This window comes from Cydia strobilella, chromosome 5 (assembly GCF_947568885.1).
Source record: "Cydia strobilella chromosome 5, ilCydStro3.1, whole genome shotgun sequence".
In the NCBI taxonomy this organism is placed as follows: Eukaryota; Metazoa; Arthropoda; class Insecta; order Lepidoptera; family Tortricidae; genus Cydia; species Cydia strobilella.
In genome coordinates, this window is record NC_086045.1 from 1,497,671 (window position 1) to 1,518,405 (window position 20,735).

At 38.8% G+C, this 20,735-nt stretch overlaps 1 protein-coding gene across 1 annotated transcript; it reads right to left on the bottom strand.

Annotated features, from left to right (window-relative positions):
- Positions 1 to 12,821: 12,821 nt before the first annotated feature.
- On the bottom strand, positions 12,822 to 14,045 carry LOC134741739 (uncharacterized). The gene has a single exon (XM_063674632.1). The coding sequence runs from the start codon at positions 14,043 to 14,045 to the stop codon at positions 12,822 to 12,824; it is 1,224 nt and encodes a 407-aa protein (XP_063530702.1).
- Positions 14,046 to 20,735: the final 6,690 nt, after the last annotated feature.

The following is a 20,735-nucleotide window of genomic DNA, read 5'->3' on the forward strand; positions in this document are numbered from 1 at the left end:
AGCTCGGTGCCCGTGTTTGATTCACGACTCCCAAACAGCGTACCTTGACAGCGGTAACCGAAGACAATATTTTAAATATTTTTTAATAAAATAATGTTAAGGTTTACAAAAGTATTTTTATCATTTCCGGTGTTCCAACGATATAAATTATGAATCCAAAAATAAAAATAAATTAATGCATGGAGCTAATTTATACAGGGTGGGGCTGTCTGTTGAGTGTAATTGATAACAATTGGACTCAGTTTTACGACTCGGTGTGAAGACTTTATATTTATTAGAAAACAAAAATAGGTACCTAGCTAGGTATCTTTAGGCAGATATAACAACGCGCATTTTTATATATAAAGATATGATATGATATGATTTATTTATCTCACAATATGCAATTGCACTTAAAATTACACATGGTAAATTCTTAGGAATTTATATTGTGATTGTCAGTTTTTTTTACATTATGAATAGTTGAATATGAAAAATAACAGTGACAATCAAAATTACATTCAAAATTGTTAAATTACAATCGTATGTCAGGAGTTCCATAATTAATTAAAAACATTTATGTATTTAATGTATTTATAGGTTTATATATTTTTTAGTCATTTATATATTTAACGACCGGTTCGGATACATAATACTCGTACAGTGGCTCTGTGAGCTGAAAACCTCGCGAGCATAACTTAAAACTGAATAAATTTTGCCATTAAAAAAAAAATTATTCGTAAATATATCCTACATTTGCACTACAGATAGAATTACAAGGCCAATGGCTATCGGTTCTTCAATCTTTTATCTCCATTTTTGTCTACCGGATTTTGAATAAACTAATACTTTTTTTTGTTATTTTTTGTTTAAACATTGTCTAAAAAAACACTTTTTTAGTACCTCGATTGCTGTGAAAGATCTTACATACGAAATCTACATAAGTATTTGGGTTCGTCTTTGACGTCTCTAAAACCTGGCCTAGGGTTTTAATTTTAAACTAATTAACACAAAAGTTATGGCCAAAAAACCAGTTGCTTTCTGGCCTGAAATTGTTCATCTTCGATGACAAATATCTCGAAGACAATGAACTTTGAAGTAAATATGGGATACTATATTGCTTAAAGCCATTGCTGTCAATATGATAAGCTACAAAAAACATTAGCAAACTAAGGGATTCAGATCGAAGGTCATTGGGGCATGGGATCCCCTTAATCATCGAACCTGGTCACAAAAATTCACGAGAATCGGTTGAGAATTGCGACCTGTAAACGAGAACATCCGGACATTGAAAGCATTCTTGCCCAAGCTGAAATGGACGTTTCGCTAACGCTCGTTCAACTAGACTAGGTCAGGCGTGGGCGGCTTGGCTCACTCCGCGATTTCGTCGCGTCGCTACAAGTACATGCGGCCCACACCAATTTTGGTGTCTAGCCATAGTAGTTGCCGCGCACCGCTACGCTCACGCTTGTTCCACCTAGCGGTCATATCTGTCGTAATAGACGCGGTTTGTTAGAGAGTGAACCTTCTGTACCAAGTACTGTTATTTATTCTATGGCTAGGTATTGCGACCAAGTCTAGACAAAATAAACTGTGTCATGCGGCGGAAGCGATAGATTGCAGACTCCGTTATATCCTGTTCGAGTCCCGGGAGAATATTATAGAGCCGGTTATTGGCTATGTGCGAGACTGTGGCGCCCGCTTGCACCAACTTTGCACATAGCCGCAATAGATATATTATATCAATAAAAAACCGGCCAAGTGCGAGTCGGACTTGCGCACGAAGGGTTCCGTACCATTACGCAAAAAACGGCAAAAAAATCACGTTTGTTGTATGGGAGCCCCCTTAAATATTTATTTTATTCTGTTTTTTAGTATTTGTATTGTTGTTATAGCGGCAACAGAAATACATCATCTGTGAAAATTTCAACTATCTAACTATCACGGTTCATGAGATACAGCCTGGTGACAGACGGACAGACAGCCGAGTCTTAGTAATAGGGTCCCGTTTCACCCTTTGGGTACGGAACCCTAAAAAGTAAGTTTCAGTTGATTAGTAACTTTCAGTTCGGATTCATACGACATGTACATGCAATAATGCAGCGCGACATTACTGCCGCAAATGCCACAATGGTTTAATGCGGGTTGGAGACTTCACATACACCAATGATATGCATAAAGGTTTCTTGACGATGTTTTCCTTCATCGAAAAGCTAGTCGTGAATATCAAACGATCTTCCGTACACAAGTTCCGAAAAACTCTTTGTTACGAGCCAGGATTTAAACCCGTGACTTGCGGATTTAAAATCGGACATCAAATCCACTAGGAAACCCACCGCTTGTATTGTGTAATTTGTGTATGATAATATTTTACCTTTTATTTCTATGACAGCGCAGGGATCGGCAAACTTTTGAAGAGAAGAGCCAGACAGTAGAAATCAGGGATGTTGCGGATGACGATTTTTTGACATCCGCGGATGCGGATGCGGATGCGGATGTCGAGATTAGGCACATAAAAAAACGTCAAATATTACACTTCAGTAAATAAAACTATGAAAACGGATTATATCGCGTATATTGAATTTGTATATTGTCGGGATGTATTATAGATTCAATATACGCGATATAATCCGTTTTCATAGTTTTATTTCATGAGTAACTATCGCGGTAACCGAAGACAATATTACACTTCAGTAATTTTTATTTAAAAAAAAAACGAGACAGTCTTTGAACAAGAATATACCTACGTGCCCCACAGTTGCATAACTAAAGTCCAAATAAATCAAACTTTTCACTTCTTTTCGCTGTCGATCGACGAAATTCCTATTGGCTAATGACGAAATTACCTGGAACAGTACTCCTGTACCTACCTGTTCCACATCCGCATCTGCATTAAGCTCCTCATCGATTTTATGCGGATGCGGATGTTGAAAACAACGCGGAAGTTCCGCGGATGCGGATGCGAATATACGCAACATCCCTGGTAGAAATTATCAAATTGAGAAATATCAAAGAGCCACAAAAGTTGAAGAGCCGCAATTGCTCCAAAGAGCCGCAGTTTGAACACGCCTTAGCGTGATCCAACTAGCGACGAGAAAAGCCAAATAAGCATAATTTATCGGCCAAGGTTAAAAAGGTGCGATGCCTATGGGGGACATGAAATGTCTGTTGGAAGTTTCAAAGTCAAAGTCAAAGTCGTTTGTTACCGGTGATGGGACTGGGGACGTTTGGAGTGATTTAAAAGTCCCCGGCGAGCTCGACCAAATTTCACCTTCCCATACAAACAGAGTTACGTTCTCATTTTAAAACTACCTGTTGGATTGTAATGAAACTTTGCACATACAATGACATGAGGTATATCTAGGTCTGTAATTAGTTTATATAGCTCCAGATTGTAAAACAAATGAAATAGATTAAAAACAAATGTTGTATGAAAAACTTAAATTCGCAGTAGTTTTATAACTATATATGAATGAATGAATGAATATTCTTTATTTCAGACCATGTCCATATACAATTGAATTACATATAAAATTAATATTAAATTATATAAAAAATTACATTTGTTAGTAGTATGGTATCTGGAACTACATAAAATAATTACAGACATAATGGCAAACTAGCTATTAGTTTTAAAATGAGAGCATAAATACGTTTGTATGGAGAACAGAGCTTGCCGGGGGGGGGGGGGCCTTAACGTTTCGCTATATGAAAGCTTACATTTTGGCTGGTTCTATGGGAGGGTAAATTTTTTTCGCGATTTCGTGTTTGGTCCCATAGTAAAATTTGCTCAGTATAATGCCAAAACCTCCCTGGCAACGGGAATGCACTTATTTTTTTGCACATTGCTCGCAGAACTGATGGCCGGTGGGGCCGGAAGGTTCTGGAGTGGCGTCCGCGTACCGGAAGACGAACTGCCGGTAGGCCTCCAACGAGGTGGAGCGACGACCTGGTGAAGGTCGCGGGAATTCGGTGGATGCGAGCGGCACAGGATCGGTCGGAGTGGCGAGCCTTGGGGGAGGCCTATGTCCAGCAGTGGACGTCTTTCGGCTGACATGATGATGATGATGATGAAGATGATGATGATATATTATACTAAAATAACATAGATAACTCAAGAACAAATATTTCTGTACACATACAAATGCCCTTACCAAGCCTCATGTTTCGTAGGAAGGGTCACTACAATACATTACAATACAAATACTCTTTATTGCACAGTGTGTGACGTTTACATACGACATCTATTGTTATATGTCTGTGTCTTGTTTTATAAAACTGAAAACTAACATAGATCTGTCTCGCTACACCTGCACTGCAGAGGCTTCCGTGAAAAATGCACTGCAGTGCGAAAAATGCACCCTAAATACCTTTTATCCTGGGAGGGTATTAAGGGAGAACTACAATACTAAAACGTTCAAAAAGACTAAGTGCTTAATGAGTTCGTTTCATTCTATAACTTCTTATGATTACTCATTAAACAAACTATTGCAATATGATTGCAATCATAGCATTCTAATAGCCAATCGTAAGCGAGGTGTCATTTAAACCACTTTGCTAAATCACCTTTGCAGCCCGAGGTTAAAAGTACTTAAATCTGTGAGCGATGTCTCGCAAGCAAGCAAGCGAGCAATAGAGATGACGTCAAAGATATGTTTAGGTACAGTTTTGAACCTTACTCGTTTAATCTTAACTTTCTTCACATTGGCGCCCAACGTGGGGCTTAGTCAATTTCATTATACAAGCTGTAACAAAAATAGTGGGGATAAGTTTAAGGGCATATTGAAATTCAATTACTTTTTAGTATATAAGTAATCCAATAAAAAAACGATACGATATTAAGTCGATAACACGCGGTCAGAGCAGACCTCCTCTATATGCCTTAAAAGTAGCTGTAACATGTTTATCCTGATAATGAGACTGAATGATGAGCTACCATCAAAATATTGAGGGTCTTGTAGTATGGGGTTCTTCAAAAAAAGAGTGTACAGATTTTTAAAGGGTCGGCAACGCGCATGTAACATCTCTGAAGTTGCAGGCATCCATAGGCTACGGTGACTGCTTACCACCGACGTGATAAAGAAAATTCAAGAGAATTACCCGGCCGGCAATAGAAAAACTCATCATCGAATTTAAACTATCGTGAGACATAATTACTTAACTAACATAGCGGTTTCACTCACGTGTTTTTAGTCACTCGCGCGACATGTTTCGGAGAGCCTAGCTGCCTAGCTGTGCTGCTAGCTGGGTACGTGCCGCCCATCCGTCGTGACCGCTACTCACTCAGGCACTGTTAGTGCTTGAAAATGGAGACCTAGGCTCTCCGAAACATGTCGCGCGAGTGACTAAAAACACGTGAGTGAAACCGCTATGTTAGTTAAAACTCATCATGTATCAATTTCAGTAGATTATGAGATACATACCCGTGACACATAGACGGACAACGGAGTCTTATTAATAAAGTTCCGTTTGAAAACAAGCCCATCTACGCGGCATCGGGAAACTTATAAAAAAAAACATTCCAGCTCCTTATACTTTTCCTCAACAAAAATTGTCATGGCCGACTAAGATTGCTTGCGAGGCCGTTCCGAAACCAATAAAACCTAACGGCACATGTACAACATATGAAACACGTGACAATGCGAACGTTTTACGACTAATAAATAGCGGGGACACATTTGTCGCAACTTGTTTCAGAACGTGCACGACCAAAGTGCCGGCTATGGATGGTATAGAAAGGATGTCAATCATATAATCGCTGATGATATGGCAGAATTGTTGCAGAAGTGACCAGCTTTCAGCTGTAAATAATAGTTCCTAATCTCTCCGATGGCGCTAGGTAGGCTCTGAGACCAAAGAGTATTGTAATCTATAGGAGACTCTATGACATTAACTATAGAGGTATAATAATGTAAATGAAATGGGGGAGGGGCAGCAAATAACCCGACCAAATTACGTAGGTTGTTTCTGGTATGTTGTCAGGAATGTTCTGTCTTTCACGGTCGCACGGGTGCACATCTATATAAAATACTAGTTGTATGGTCTAGGTACTTCAGTGTATGGTGGCGCCGCCTATTTACTGTTTTTACGGTCACTTTTTGATACATGAAGATTCATTTCCTTACCTCTACCTTCCATAGTGCCGACTATTGGAACACTTTTATGAAGATCCTTAGAGTTGTCAAATTTGGGACAAACTTTGGGTTATAGTAACTATTTTGCGGACCGATAGGTCCAAAAAAGTGTCCATGGGCGAAGGTTATTGCTTATCATTAGGATTCAGATATAACTACTTGTTATGGTTTTGATCTTGTTTTAACACGACCTTGACGATCACTCATGCTGATCGGTGCATGCCAAGTGAAAGTCGTGCTTGAGATACGCGGCAATTACGAATGCTATTGCCAAAATCGTATCAAAACCAGTTGAAAAACAAAAACAAATTGCTAAATTAGAATCCACATCCTAGAATTTGTATTCAAGTTCCCTAGCAGTAAACGCTCTGGGTGTAGAAAATACGAGGTGTAGATCCATATTCCGATAATCCGAGATATATCCGATATTTCCTGTACAAGGGGAAAGTTTCCAGCTGCACAACGGTTGTGTTCGAAAAGTAGTTAGTTTGTGCCGGTTCTAGCCCCTCCTCCTCCTCCCGTTCTAGACCAAAACTTTTCCGCTAGGGGGCGCCACTAGTTAGTTTGGCAAAGATCCGTCAGATGGCGCCACTAGTTAGTTTGGCAAAGATCCGCTAGATGGCGCCACTTGCTAGTTCCATAAAAGTCCGCCAGAGGCGCCACTAGTTCTAAAAATATCCGCTATGAAATGTATAGATGGCGCCACTTGTTAGTTCCGCAATGATCCCCGCTAGATGGCGCCACTGTGTATGTGTAAGAGCGCCTGTTGTTATTTTCATAGCAAATCCGTTAGATGGCGCCACTTGTTAGTTCCGCAATGATCACCGCTAGATGGCGCCACTTTGTATGCGAGTTATCGATTCGCTTAATGGTTCTCGATGAAATGTATAGATGTCGCTAGAGTCAGTGGACGTGGAAGTTTTAGTTCCAAAAACATCCGCTACAAAAAGGTATAGATGAGCTGCCGTCCGAGTAGTTCTAAAAAAGTCCGCAGCTAGTTAGGCAAAGATCCGTTAGAGGAAGCTACGTTTCAAAAGTGCGCTAAGAAATGTATAGATGTCGCTAGAGTCAGTGGACGTGGAAGTTTTAGTTCCAAAAACATCCGCTACAAAAAGGTATAGATGAGCTGCCGTCCGAGTAGTTCTAAAAAAGTCCGCAGAATTAGAGCGGGGGTCACGGTAAGTTAGTTATCGATTTGCTTAAAGGTTCTCTATTAAATATATAGATGCCGCCTCGTCAGTGGACGCTGCTAGTTAGTTCCAAAAACATCCGCTATGAAATGTATAGTGTAGTATAGATGCCGCTAATGCCTCGTCAGTGGATACGTACATCTACAGCGTGGGCGCGCAGGTGATCAGGAGTCAAGAAATTCATGGCGCTTGTGTCGTTACGGAAGCGGGGCGCGTGAAACCACGGGGCATAAACGTGTAAGCGTCGTGGAATTCATGAATTTTACGACGTTTTGATCGCGTGGTTCATGCTCCACGTGGGTGATTGGATGCATAATAAAATAATGTATTCACTCACTAAACATTTTTATTTAGTCAATAGACTTAAAACTAAATTTATACCATATATATGTAAAATACAAAAAATATTATCAAATATTAAAATCTAAAACAAACACGTGTAAAATTAGAATATAATATCTAACATAAATCTATAAATAAACTATAATATGCATCTATCTCCTTATGTCCTAATGCCAATGTTTGATGTGGTTTTGATGGGATTGGGAATCGCTTGTCATCATAATTCTTTAGAGCGATTTTGTTGACAGTTTGTGAATATAACTGTTGACCTTTACTTCGTATAACATTCATGTTCCTATATTGAGGTGGAGCGTTCATTACACAGTTGTAAAAATCCTCACCTCGTACAGTTTTAGCTATGACATATTTTTTTATGCCCTTGATTTTTTTAATAACATTATCCTCTTCCTCTTCCTTCTCTCTACCCCCTATTTCCCCCATAAAAGCATTCTCTGCTTTCTCTATATAATAACATTTGGATCTTATCCCTATAAATTTTGAAATTATTCTCCCACTAACTTCATCCTTCATTTTTCCCAATACATTCTTATTAACTCTAGGTAAAGCGTAAATATTATCAATTTGCAAATCTGATGTATCGAATCTACCTTCTACATCCGGTTTGATATCCTTATAGAAATCATTAGTATTAATGTTATAGATGAATGAGTCTGTATCTGTGTATAATAGCTGTATATTTTCATTATATTTAGGTAGCATGTAATTATAATGGAAATCATACATATGGGTTTTACTTAGTTCTAAGACTGTAAACCCTACATATATAGGCTTATCATACTTTATACTATTTCTAGTCATTTGTATTATCGAGATATCATCACTGATTATGCATGAGCTATGAAAATTAAGACGACCGATTAGAGCGCGCGCACCTAACCGTCTTCCTTGACTCTCCCAAGCACTAACAACTCTAACATCCTGTCGTTTTTCAACGTTTTCCATAGTTTTACCAAAGACTGCATTGTTCATTAATTTATAAAAGTCTTTCTCAAACTTGTTTCTAGACTGTATTCTTTTATCTGTATTGAGATCAATGTACGATTTAAGCCATGGACGTTGAGTAAACTCGAGGATGCGGTGAATTTTTTTTACTTTCAATCCATGTCTTATAGCCTGTAGCAGATTTATATAATGAATTTTATAATTGCTTTTATCTTCTAGTGTAGCTAATAATTTCTTTGTTTTACTCATACCTATCGATGGAACCTTATTTTCAAGACAAAACGGGAGGTCGTTGTGTAAATCATGCAAGCTCGTAGGATACTCTAAATCTACTTCAAAAAAGTAACCCTTATCATTTTCAGGACATAATGTACTCATATCGAAACTGATGATTTCCTCTTGAGACAGCCAGCGAAAACTTCCTGTAGGCAAATACTGGGACATAGCCCATCCATATAAATTATTAGCATCTAAATAAACGATGTAATTGGAAGGTTTATCCGAATCATAATTTTTCATATATTTATTATTTACTACTGCATATTTCCCACAACACTGACTCAGCCCCCCTCGTATTCCAGATGAAATGAATTTTATCATAGATATGTCAGTAAGTAGTTCTAACTCGATTTTAGTATGCTTTAGCATAGAGTCCCAGCTGAGTCCGGGGGCGGTATAATAATGAGCCGGGTCAAGCTTATACGTCTTAAGACAAACATCACGGAAGTTCTCAAAAACTTCTGCCAATAACATGACGTCGGTCTTAAGGTAGTGGTCACTATACTCCCCCAGAGTTCCGATATTGAAGGCATCCCAAACATCTCGGGCATATTGGTAATCCTCATCGGAAATGGGGGAGCTGGCGAGGCTGTTATAGAAGGCAGTCACAGGAGGTAGTGAAGTTTCCTCAAGCTGGGCCCACCCTCGTACATACTCATATGGGAAAACCCCCTTGCGCGTTAGTAAATCTATTTTATCATGAGGGAAATGCGAGGTGATAATGCTAAATTGATTTTTTGGAAGGTTTTGCACTAATGTATCCAATGAGGATGCCATGAATCTAAAAGAGTCTATAAACCTAAGATCTAACTTTAGAACCTCACTCTTTAAACTAAGTGATATAAATTTCTCTTTATTCTGAGGTATAACATTAACATTATCATACTTTTTCAATGATTTAATTATAAAGTGTGAGTCATACCCACTGAAATTATGCATCACTATGGGGATTGCGTTAATAATCTTATAATTTAAGTTGCAGTTAGAATGTGCAGCGCCCCTAAACTCACCTGTGAGGTGACAATGATCACGTACCCTATCATCTCCTAACACACCCCCACAAATATGACAGTTTATAACAGATTGGAATTCTACCTGCTGCTCTCGTGTAAGAGAACGCATTGGTTCTATAGTATTAATCTTGTTTACAAATGGCACTAACTCTGTCTCTAATGATTTAATAAACTCTTTCGCACAGTCCTCACCGCGAAATGTTACATATTTCGATTTTGATTCATCATATGAGCATTTAATAAAATAACCAAAGCTATACGGTTCATGTGACTGATAGTCTAGAGTATATGAGGAAGATTGAGACGGCGAGCATGTAGGTATTATAGGCTTTAGTAAAGCCTCGAAATCAGCATACACGACAACTGGTGCTCGTAATTGATTTCGAAAGTTTTTAAACTTTAATATATTATCCCCATCATTTGGTATAATTGTTTTAACATGGGAACAGTCATGTTTTATATGCTGCTTGAATTTAATTTCATTAGAAAAAGGTAAGAGACATCCATCACAAAACCACATCTTATGATGATGTCTTGAAAGCTGCGCGCTTATCAATCTACTTAAATTTTTTATCCAACAGAAGTGTTTCTTCTCACCATCTTCGATTATAAGCATATTTATATGACGGTCGCGTCGTTTTTTCGAATGATACACAGGTCCCGCTATTGACTCCTCAATGATTTCAAATACGTTTACACTTATATTATTCAATACTTCAAAACGTTTAATCCCACTCAATGACATGGGAAAAGACACTCCTTCAAGGTTTAGTATCTCCTTATAGTGGGGATATGATGTGGGGCGATCCACATGTTTATCACCAGGGTAGAGAGCACTAACAACGGCCCACGCAAAGCATGCGTTATCATCATTTTTAACATTAATACAGGCCTTCCTCGCTTGCACCCACTTTGGAAGGGGGATGTACGATGATCCTTGCAAGGGTTGATACTTATTAATATTCACTTCTAGATGCAGCACTTTACTTATAGCCCACCCACTGTCACGTTCTTGAAAGTCTTCAGCCTTGACTCGGATCTCCTCCATAAACGATTGATATATTTTATTTATTTTGCTAGCATCTAATGAAATCACTTTATTCTTAGTATTGAAAGATTTCACCTCCTCCACCTCCTGATCATTATCATTAACCTTTATCCATTTACTGTATCGTCCGAAGAGTTCTAAATTCACCTTAACAGCGCTCTTAACCCTAGAAATGTTCTCCTCTATAAGGTTAATAACTCGCAGGCGTACACTCTCCATGAAATCTTCAGGAGTGAGATATTCATCCTTCGAAAACAGTCTATATGAGATTATCCGGCTCTTGAAAGCGGATGTTACTATTTCCGTATCTCCATCATACATCTCACATTTTAGACTCTGTTTATGCATTGCACTCTTCAGGTGATTATGTAATGACGTGACATCTGTTTCACATATATCACATTTTCGCTTTTTGGAGGTTGATGCGTCATCTTTAGCTCGTAGTGGTAGCTCTTCATCGCTAACTCGACTGCGTTTCTCCCCCAACCGCTGATATGAATTTTCACATTTGGCAGGTATATCTTGCTTTGGAAAGGTCTTATCACGTTTAGAACACGCTGACTTATCCGACTTTAAATGTTTCTTACAGTAAACCACATGTCGAAGCATGTTATCTTTCCGAGTAAAGTTTTGGTTACAATATTCACAAACAATGACCATGTTTACTTTTTACACATCTACATACACTCAGACTGACGAAATTATTATTAGCTGGAAATTATTTACGAGGTACGGGGCGTGCCACGTGACGGCTGACTCGCAGGCAACTGGGCGTGCGTCTGCGGGGCGCGGGGAGCGGGGGACGTGGAAGTGTCTAGAAAGATGACGTAACTCAGGAATGCGGCGGTGAGGTGCGCTGGCACTGCCTGGTACACTCACATACACACACACACACACACACACACAAATGTCGCGACGGCAGGTGCAGGACGGCGGGTGCCGCCCACGCACATATTATTATTATTGTGATTATTGCATCATCAATCAAAGACAAGTCAAAGAAGAGACTGCATTTTTTTTTTGCTTAAAGAATAATAAGGGTTTATGTTAAAATAAAAAAATTGGTTAGTTATTGATACTTTTTATTTTCATCAATCTTTAATCTATTCAATGAAAATATAGGTATTACACAAAATATCGGCTGCATAACACTTTATTTCAGAGTCGACAATATCGTTTACGTTGCACAAACTACTTATAATATTGCGTGCCTGCTGAATATTGGTGGGGTAATATATCTTGAAATGCTTTTTGAAAAAGTTGAGACGGTTCTCATATGTAGACTTTATCTTGTTCAAGTATCCGATACGTGCGTTAATACACTCCATAACACATTCGATAAGACTCCATTCCATGTGGTTAATCACCAAGGGGTGTGAGTTTGTCATAGATTCATCATCATCGTCACCGTCACATGTGAGTAAAAGCAACGGTACTGGAGAGATACACATCCGAAGACGATCGCACTGAAGCAGCTCTGGTGAAACACTCATTGGGTTATGAAAGTAGTTTCCAATTACATCAACTTTTTCCGCAAACATTGCATTCCATTCTTCACAGGTGAGTTCATATTGTCCATTAAAACTGACACAGGTATCTAATCTGATTTTAGCTTCAATAAACTGCAACTTTAAGTATACATGGATATTTTCAATCAGAGCACTTGCATCAGCAGGACAGCGTTTAAGATTGTAGACACTCTTGCTCAGCTCACAGCAACCGAAACCAACAACATTAGCAGCAGCAGCAGCAGCACCGGAACAATCAATTGACGGTGTGTAAGAAGGTGAAAAAATGTTTGAATAATTAATTTTTTTAATTATTATTTTTTTAAAGCTCCAAGACACGTTTACAAGTGAAGACGGTCAATGGTCTACTGAATGATTTTACGCGTGGTACTGGTGAGTGCGTTGTACTCAAACAGTGAATCACTGATAATGAGACAGTATGCCGTGGTGTTAGCCGGCACGTTCCCTTTAAACTCCATTTCCAATTTAATATCAATAGCCCCAGCTCCCGAGTTGAAGCTGTCACACTGTCTTGACGTGTCGATGACTACCAATGGAGATTGTGTCTTGTAATGAGCATAATTTACTTGGGGGCTGGTATGATCACGGTTGTAGTAGGATAGTTGGAAATTGGTAAATGCGTCATATAAAAGCACATAGTTGTTTGTTTTAAATTCAGCCGAAAAGGAATCGTATGGATAATACTGTGCGTTCAAATACGCCCTGCAATTGGTGAGATTACAATGGTCGAATATACTCATATCTTTGCTCTTGTCGTTCCTACGAGCCGTTTGGAAACCAACAATGAGATAGCGAGGTTTCTCCAGCTGAGTACTCGTCTTGATGCACCAAATATGACGTTCTGAGGCAGGTAGTATGGGGTATTCATACAGCTCCCACGTGCGGAACGCTATCTGAACCGGTATGCTTCTCTCAACATACGACATTAAGCGCAGTTTCTCCTTGTCTGATACTTTTATGACAGGCATCCTCCATGTGACACGGGTGATTTCAATCTCACCATTTGGAACCGGCGGTTGCGGTACCGTGTTGGCATCAACGGCTGCTAAATCTAAACAGTTTACATCTGTACTGGCGCGATTCAATATCAACTCGTGTTTCCCATTCATTATAACCTTCTTATAGTCCTCGGCGAAACCCAAGATATGAGATAGTGGTATAGTTACAGTAAACTTGTCATGTATCTTTTTGGCGCCAACTTCCCACCCCGCCGTCTGAAGACTATGATCCATTTCCTTGGTGTAGGAGACTAGTCCCTTCATGGTGGACGTGATACCGCAGTTTCTCGCTTGATCAATCTCCACACCGTTCAATTCATAACGAATGTCTTGAAATAAAAATGCAGCACCATTGTTCACCAGTAGACATCCTTTCTCCACTGTGCCCTCCACTAATATTTGACTCTGACTCGGCAGTAGAATTAGATCTTGACGGTTGATACAAATGTGGATGTTGTCGTTATTTTTGAAAGAGTCATTATACGGAGTGTATGGGTGAAATTCTATACTTTCTATACTATCGTCGAATAACACCTTCTCACCAATGTCTAATATAGATGACGAGGACATACTTTGAAACCGATACTCTGTAAAAATGCACTGTTTTCTCTAGTCAATTTCTTTGGCTGTTGTTGTTGTTGTTGTTTCTGTAGTGACTGGTGCAGCTGTCTCTTGTTAATACGACGATGACGATGAGGACGAAGAGTAGTAGTTCTCTCAACGAGAGCAAGATCTCGACTAATTGTAGAGGTGTTGTTACCAGGGCTTTTATTGTTATGAATAATCATTTTACTTTTTACGAATATGCAAACGAAGTGCAATGCTTTCACCTCGAAAATTCACCGTATCACCGTGCTCGTTTACAATGCGCAAACCAATGTTTTGTATGCGAATGTTACTCTTCTTGACAGGCAGATATATAATGTTGGTGGGTTGTTCAATAATTTGATAGCCGGGCGGGACGTCAGGTGAAAACTCGTGTAAAACATGTGACGGCTTGTTGTTTACGAATGAGCCCTCCACAATGTTGCACTCTATTCTTATAGTGTTTGTTATGATTATGTTAATTGTTTTATCCGACCAATGTGCAGTTTTTGCTTTGAGCTTTTTCGGTGAATAACCAAACAGTGACCCTATGCTGTTTGGTTTGTCAAAGTGAATATCATACTTTGGCGAGAAAATCATACATTTGGAGGTATTGTTATTTACCAAGATGTCTGCCACTGCCACCATTCCTTCACCCTCTGACCCTTTAGTCCTCTTTGACATTTCCTCCTTCAACAAGTGTATTATGCTGGAGAGCTCGTATGAACCTTCAGGAATTGCGATTATATCATCCCCATAGTGAAACAGATTATTGCTCTTATCAACATTGGGAATAGTGTTGAAAGTCTTAAAGTACACGAGAGCACACTCGTAAAAACCATCAATGTCCAATTCTAGAGCCGGTTGAAAGTCTACATTCAACACAGGCTCGTTACCGCTCACACTAATTGTGAATGATGTCATAGACATGATGATGATGATACCTGCTGACGTCTACCACGTTTAATGTAAGAATGAAACTACACATGTAATGCTCATGATATTTATTTAAAACAAACGCTTAGCATTGGTATATAGGAAATCCAAACACAAGTGTCCACAATTTACAGTATTAAATTTCTGCAATCGATTGTAATTATACTCTATTCGCACGTTGCGTTGTTGTTGTTGTTTGACATCATTTATATAATCAATAAACTCTCGAGGTGGCTTCAAATCACCAAAGCTATCAAAATATAGACAATAATCACCCTTTTTCGCATAGGCACACCAATGCGTACCTTCACCCCGCTGAGAGTCCAAATTGATAATACCAGTTTCATAATAGTGAGGTTTCTTTGGGAGATTATCTCGCATGAAAACACCTCTAAAGTAGGGGATTTTCACTCTACGTTCAAATCTCACAATGTCCATATCGGTGAGAGCTTTACCCATTGGGGGTAAATTTAATTTCTTGTTTTTTTTTTTCATCGCCTCCATTAGCCGGTGTAATGTAGAGTCCCATTCCACGTTTATAAGGTGCTAAATATAAACCTCTACCGACAATCTTGCTTTCGGTATTATTATTATTATTATTTCTGCTCTTTACCATTTCATAAATATTTTTAGCAACAGTGGTAACACCACCGGCCAAAGTTCCCGTGGCGGCTAAAGCACCCAGTAGCGGTATCAAAGCTGGCAGGAAACCGCCTCTCTTGGGTATCGGGATGACTCGCTGTTTGTGTTGTCCCTTGACAATCTTTCCTTTAACAAAATGTTTTGCCGCTTTTACACCCACTTTGAGTAGTGTATTAGTAGTTGTATCCTTCTTTTTCGCAATGTGTTTCTTTACAGCATCACGACTTGCTTTTATGACTTTTGATATGGGAATCATGCCCATACCGTGTTTAACTTTATACTTCATAATCTTATCTACCGCCAACGCGGCAATACGTTCACCAATTGGACGATTGTGGCCACCAAGCCAACGATTTTTAGCAGCTTTGGCCAATAGTAAATCTGCTTGATGTCGTCCCTCCAATGTCTTGTCACGCGAGTAGGCTATATCGTGTAATTTACAAGCTTCGTCAAGCGGATTCACACCAGGATCGTTGCGAGCCAATCTCTCCTTCAATCTAGTACCGGGACCGCAATAATTGTAACCGGGTATGTGCACTTCAAATGGTAGATTATTAATTAAACTATTTATTATACCACCACCGCTACAGCTATTATGAGGTTGCTGTCGTCTACGTCGTTTGGGATTATGTTTAACACTAACCCCACCAATGTGTGTTATCATCTCAAGTATCACTACTTGACTGTGCCGGTGATTATAAAGTATGCCTATATATATCTATATAATTTTTATACTTTTGGACATGTGAATGTGTATAAAATACACGTCCTTACGATTTGGTACATCACACTGAAATGAAGCTTAAAAAACAAAACACGTCACTCGCTATTAAAGATTGGAGTGTTGTGCTGGATGACAATGTAAAAGCACATGATCAAAACTCTTTTAAACATGGCTCGTTGCTGGCGAATAACATTAGATGTCTCATCTGTGGACCTTCCAATTGTGGCAAGACAAATGTTTTGTTGTCTCTACTCTTACATCCGAACGGTGTAAAGTTTCATAATGTGTATCTGTATTCGAAATCATTGAATCAACCTAAATACAAGTTTCTGGGTAAAGTTTTAGAGCAGGCGGGTGACATGCCGTTTCACACGTACAATGATAAGAGTCAAGTCGTCCCACCGGAAGAAGCCGCCGAGGACAGCGTCATTGTATTTGATGATGTGGCTTTGGAAGATCAAGATGCCATTCGTCAGTACTTTGCAATGGGACGTCATCGTTGGTTGGATTGTTTCTACTTGTGCCAGACATATAGTAGGATACCTAAACAGTTGGTACGTGACAATGCCAATCTTATATTGCTATTCAAGCAGGACGAGTTGAATTTAAAACATGCCTATGACGATCACGTAAACACCGATATGAGTTGGGAAAAGTTTAAGGAAATTTGTCGCGAGTGTTGGCAGAAAAAGTACACTTTTTTAACAATCGACAAGGAGAGAGACATTAACAAGGGTCGATATCGTAAAGGATTTGACGTTTTCATTATTGTATAAAATTTAGTGTCATCTCCGGTTTATTATCAGTTTTATGCGGTCAGCTACTGAGGACGAACCTCTATTAATTTACATTAGCAACGGTGCACTTGTACTAAAAAAGAAGAAGAAGAAGAAGAAGAAGACATGTTTGGTAACAAAAAGTTGAAACGGAAACTCGTAGACTCCATTGAGAGTGTAAAGAGAAAAGTAAAAGCGTTGCGAGCAGATAAGACGTCGCTCGACACTTCGCTAGCGCAAACCTTTGAACCAATTACAAAACCGCTCAATGTTTTGATGAATAAAGCTTTAGAGTCAAAGGGTAATAATAAGAATGATAATGGTGACAATGCCAAACCCACAGTAATGAATTACCCTCATCATCCTCATCCTCCCTTGATAAATACCTCCACACCATTACCACAAGGATCACGTAAAAGGAAATATCTAATCAAAACCGAAGAGCCCAATAGTAAACTACTCAAGTACAGTAATAATCTTTTAAAAAAAACACAACAGTTTGCTGATGATGATGATTATGATTCGAATGATTTTAATGATGATGATGATGATGAAGAAAAAGATGATGAAACAAAAACAGAGGGAGATGAAGAGCTTACGAGTAGCGATAATGATGATGATGATATGAAGTCGGCTCTTGACATTGACGCTGATGAAGGTGGTGGTGGTAATAATAGTAGTATTGATGATCTACAAAACAAATATATTAAACATCTTATTAAAACGCCAAAAATACCATTTGGTGTTTATCTCGAGGATGATAAAATGCATATTGGTAATAGTCGAGTTAAAATCATTGATGACGTGTTACATGTTAAACATGCACGATTCAACATGACTCCTGGACTGTTGGAACTCATCTTTAAAAGACTACCAAACAAGCATATTGTTTCGAGAAAAGATGTAGAGGATTACAATAAGATTTTAGACATGACAAACGCTCATCGTAGAGGATTCTCACCAAACGGTCAATTGAGTGGAGATAGAAGTTTAAAGTATCAACGCTACATTAAACAACTACAAGAATCAAAGAAACATAAAGGAGGTGGATGTTTGAACTCTGGTAAAAGGGATTTATTAACAACTAAAACTTTTTATCCGAAAACTGATTACATCTATTGGGATGATCCAAACGAACTGGTGAGTCGTTTACAGCTTTTGATAGCATCACAGAGTGCTGGCAACACCTCTCATTCGAACGAGATCAATGCAATCGTTGAGGAACTGACTGAGAGCGGTATAGTTTTAAAGTAAGAAAACTGACCCTCTTCTGTTGGCTGTTTTTTTTTTTTAAACCTGTTATCTAATAAAACAGACCTGTTTTGTATCCAAGCCTCCCCACACGTACACGCCCCTTGTTATAAATACGGATGAGGACTCTCTCCATGGTTCACTTTCACAATGCCTCTTAACAAGTTTGGACAATACTTGGGTAGCGAATCTACAATCCGTGACGACATAAAAGTGGAACGAGATTTGGTAAATTTTGAAAATAGACGAGTGGCGGGAATTCACAAGTCTTTTCTCAAAACTGATGCCATATGTAGAGCTGAACTAGATGAACAAGTGGTATTTTTAAACGCAAAGCTAAAGGCAAATGTTAAAGATTTAAAAGATTTACGGTTCAAGCTTGAAAAATTATCACAAAGAATTGCTACACCACAACCACAAACACCATCGGAAGCGGCAGCGTTTCCAGGAAAGCGTATTATATTGAAGAAAAATGAGTAAAGCTCAAGTAGTAGACGAGATACATAAGTATGCGAGAAAAACATTTCCACGTCGTCGATTCGTTCAGAGGGGGCTCGATGACACGTGGCAGATTGATCTAATTGATATGCAAAAGTACTCCAAGTATAATAACAACTATAAATACATTCTAGTGTGTATTGATACCTTTTCAAAGTACGCTTGGATGCAACCGCTAAAATCTAAAAGCGCTGAACATGTTACAAAGGCAATGAGCAGAATTTTGAGTCAAGTCGGCAGAAAGCCCAAGAATATTCAATCAGATGATGGGAAAGAGTTTTTCAATGTCAAATTTCAATTGCTCATGAATCGTCATCACATCAATCACTACTCTACCTATAGTGCGATGAAAGCTTCCATAGTGGAAAGACTAATTAGAACCTTAAAACATTGGATTTGGAAACAATTTAGCTTGAATGGTTCATACAAATGGCTACAACTGATAAGCCAAGTGGGATATTGTTACAACAACAAACTGCACCGCACTATCGGTATGGCGCCGGCGAGTGTGAATAAAAACAACTCTAAACAGTTGTTACATAAAGTCTACAATCACATTAAAATCAAACCTCGTGCCAAGTTCAAGGTGGGTCAACATGTGAGAATTAGTAAATATAAATCCACTTTCGCCAAAGGCTACATAGGCAATTGGACTACGGAGATATTTACAATAACTAAAGTGCAAACTACGAATCCAGTGACATATTTACTTCAAGACGCTAATCACCAACCCATCTCTGGATGTTTCTACGAACAAGAGTTGCAGAAAACTAAACACAATGACATTTATCTAGTGGAAAAAGTTTTGAAACGTCGTGGAAATAAAGTGTATGTAAAATGGCTCGGCTTAAATGAAAAGAGTTGGATAGATAAAGATAACATTGTCTAAGTTTTCTTTTTTTTCTCAATAAATATTTATCTACTCTAAGTCAATGAGGTTTCATTCAATAAAAACATCTCTCTATATATATATATATATATATTTATTTTATAATTGTGTAGTACCTATTTATACATTCGCAGCGAGCTAGCAATTTAAAATTAAACAATTAGAATGGGAAAAAAAACATCTATATCTGTACGAGGACTCTTACACACATTCATAATCACCGGAAGCTATTATGTTCGGACCTACCACACAAAATATAACATTGATCAAACAATTAAAAGATTTCATATTGAACACTGCACGTGAAAAAAGTTCCGCTTTAACACCGCCTAATAACACAATCCAGTCTTGATAGTTGATTTGAGCGTCTTCCACAATCTCTTCCACTGTATCGTTTAAATCATACCACATTACAATTAACCAGTAAACATGACAATCGTCTGCATGGTGACCTTCGAAATATATACGTTTCAACAATTTCGCTACTTCCCCTCTAAATGTGTGTAATGCCATGGGCAGGCGCCATCTTTTAATCAGAGTATTGTCCTCGAACGCTTTTAGCCACTTGATTTTCATTTCATCACTGCTGCTGCTGCTGCTGGTATCGCTCTCGGTATCGCAGCAGTACATGGCCCCATCGTCTTGTGCTTTTGTTGTTGTTGTCATCGGTTGTGCTGCTGCTGCTGCTGCTGCTGCTGGTGGCGATTGAGAAGTGGAACTGCTACAGCCACTGCCGCCGACGCCGCCGCCGCCTGTTTTAATGGTGGACAACCAGCACTGGCAGCACCAAGTGGTGGTGGTGGTGGTGGTGTTGGTACCGTCAGTCGTGTCAGCTGCAGCTGGGGAAGATATAATACAAAATATTGTAATTATTTATATTAAAAGTAAGCAAGTGTAAAAGTGATAGATTTTCAAATTACATAGAACAGAGTTTAAATACTCAACATGTTAGTACAACT

What these genes read in the sequence shown, in the direction of transcription:
- LOC134741739 (XM_063674632.1), bottom strand. Translation starts at nt 14,045, where the DNA reads ATGTCCTCGTCATCTATATTAGACATTGGTGAGAAGGTGTTATTCGAC.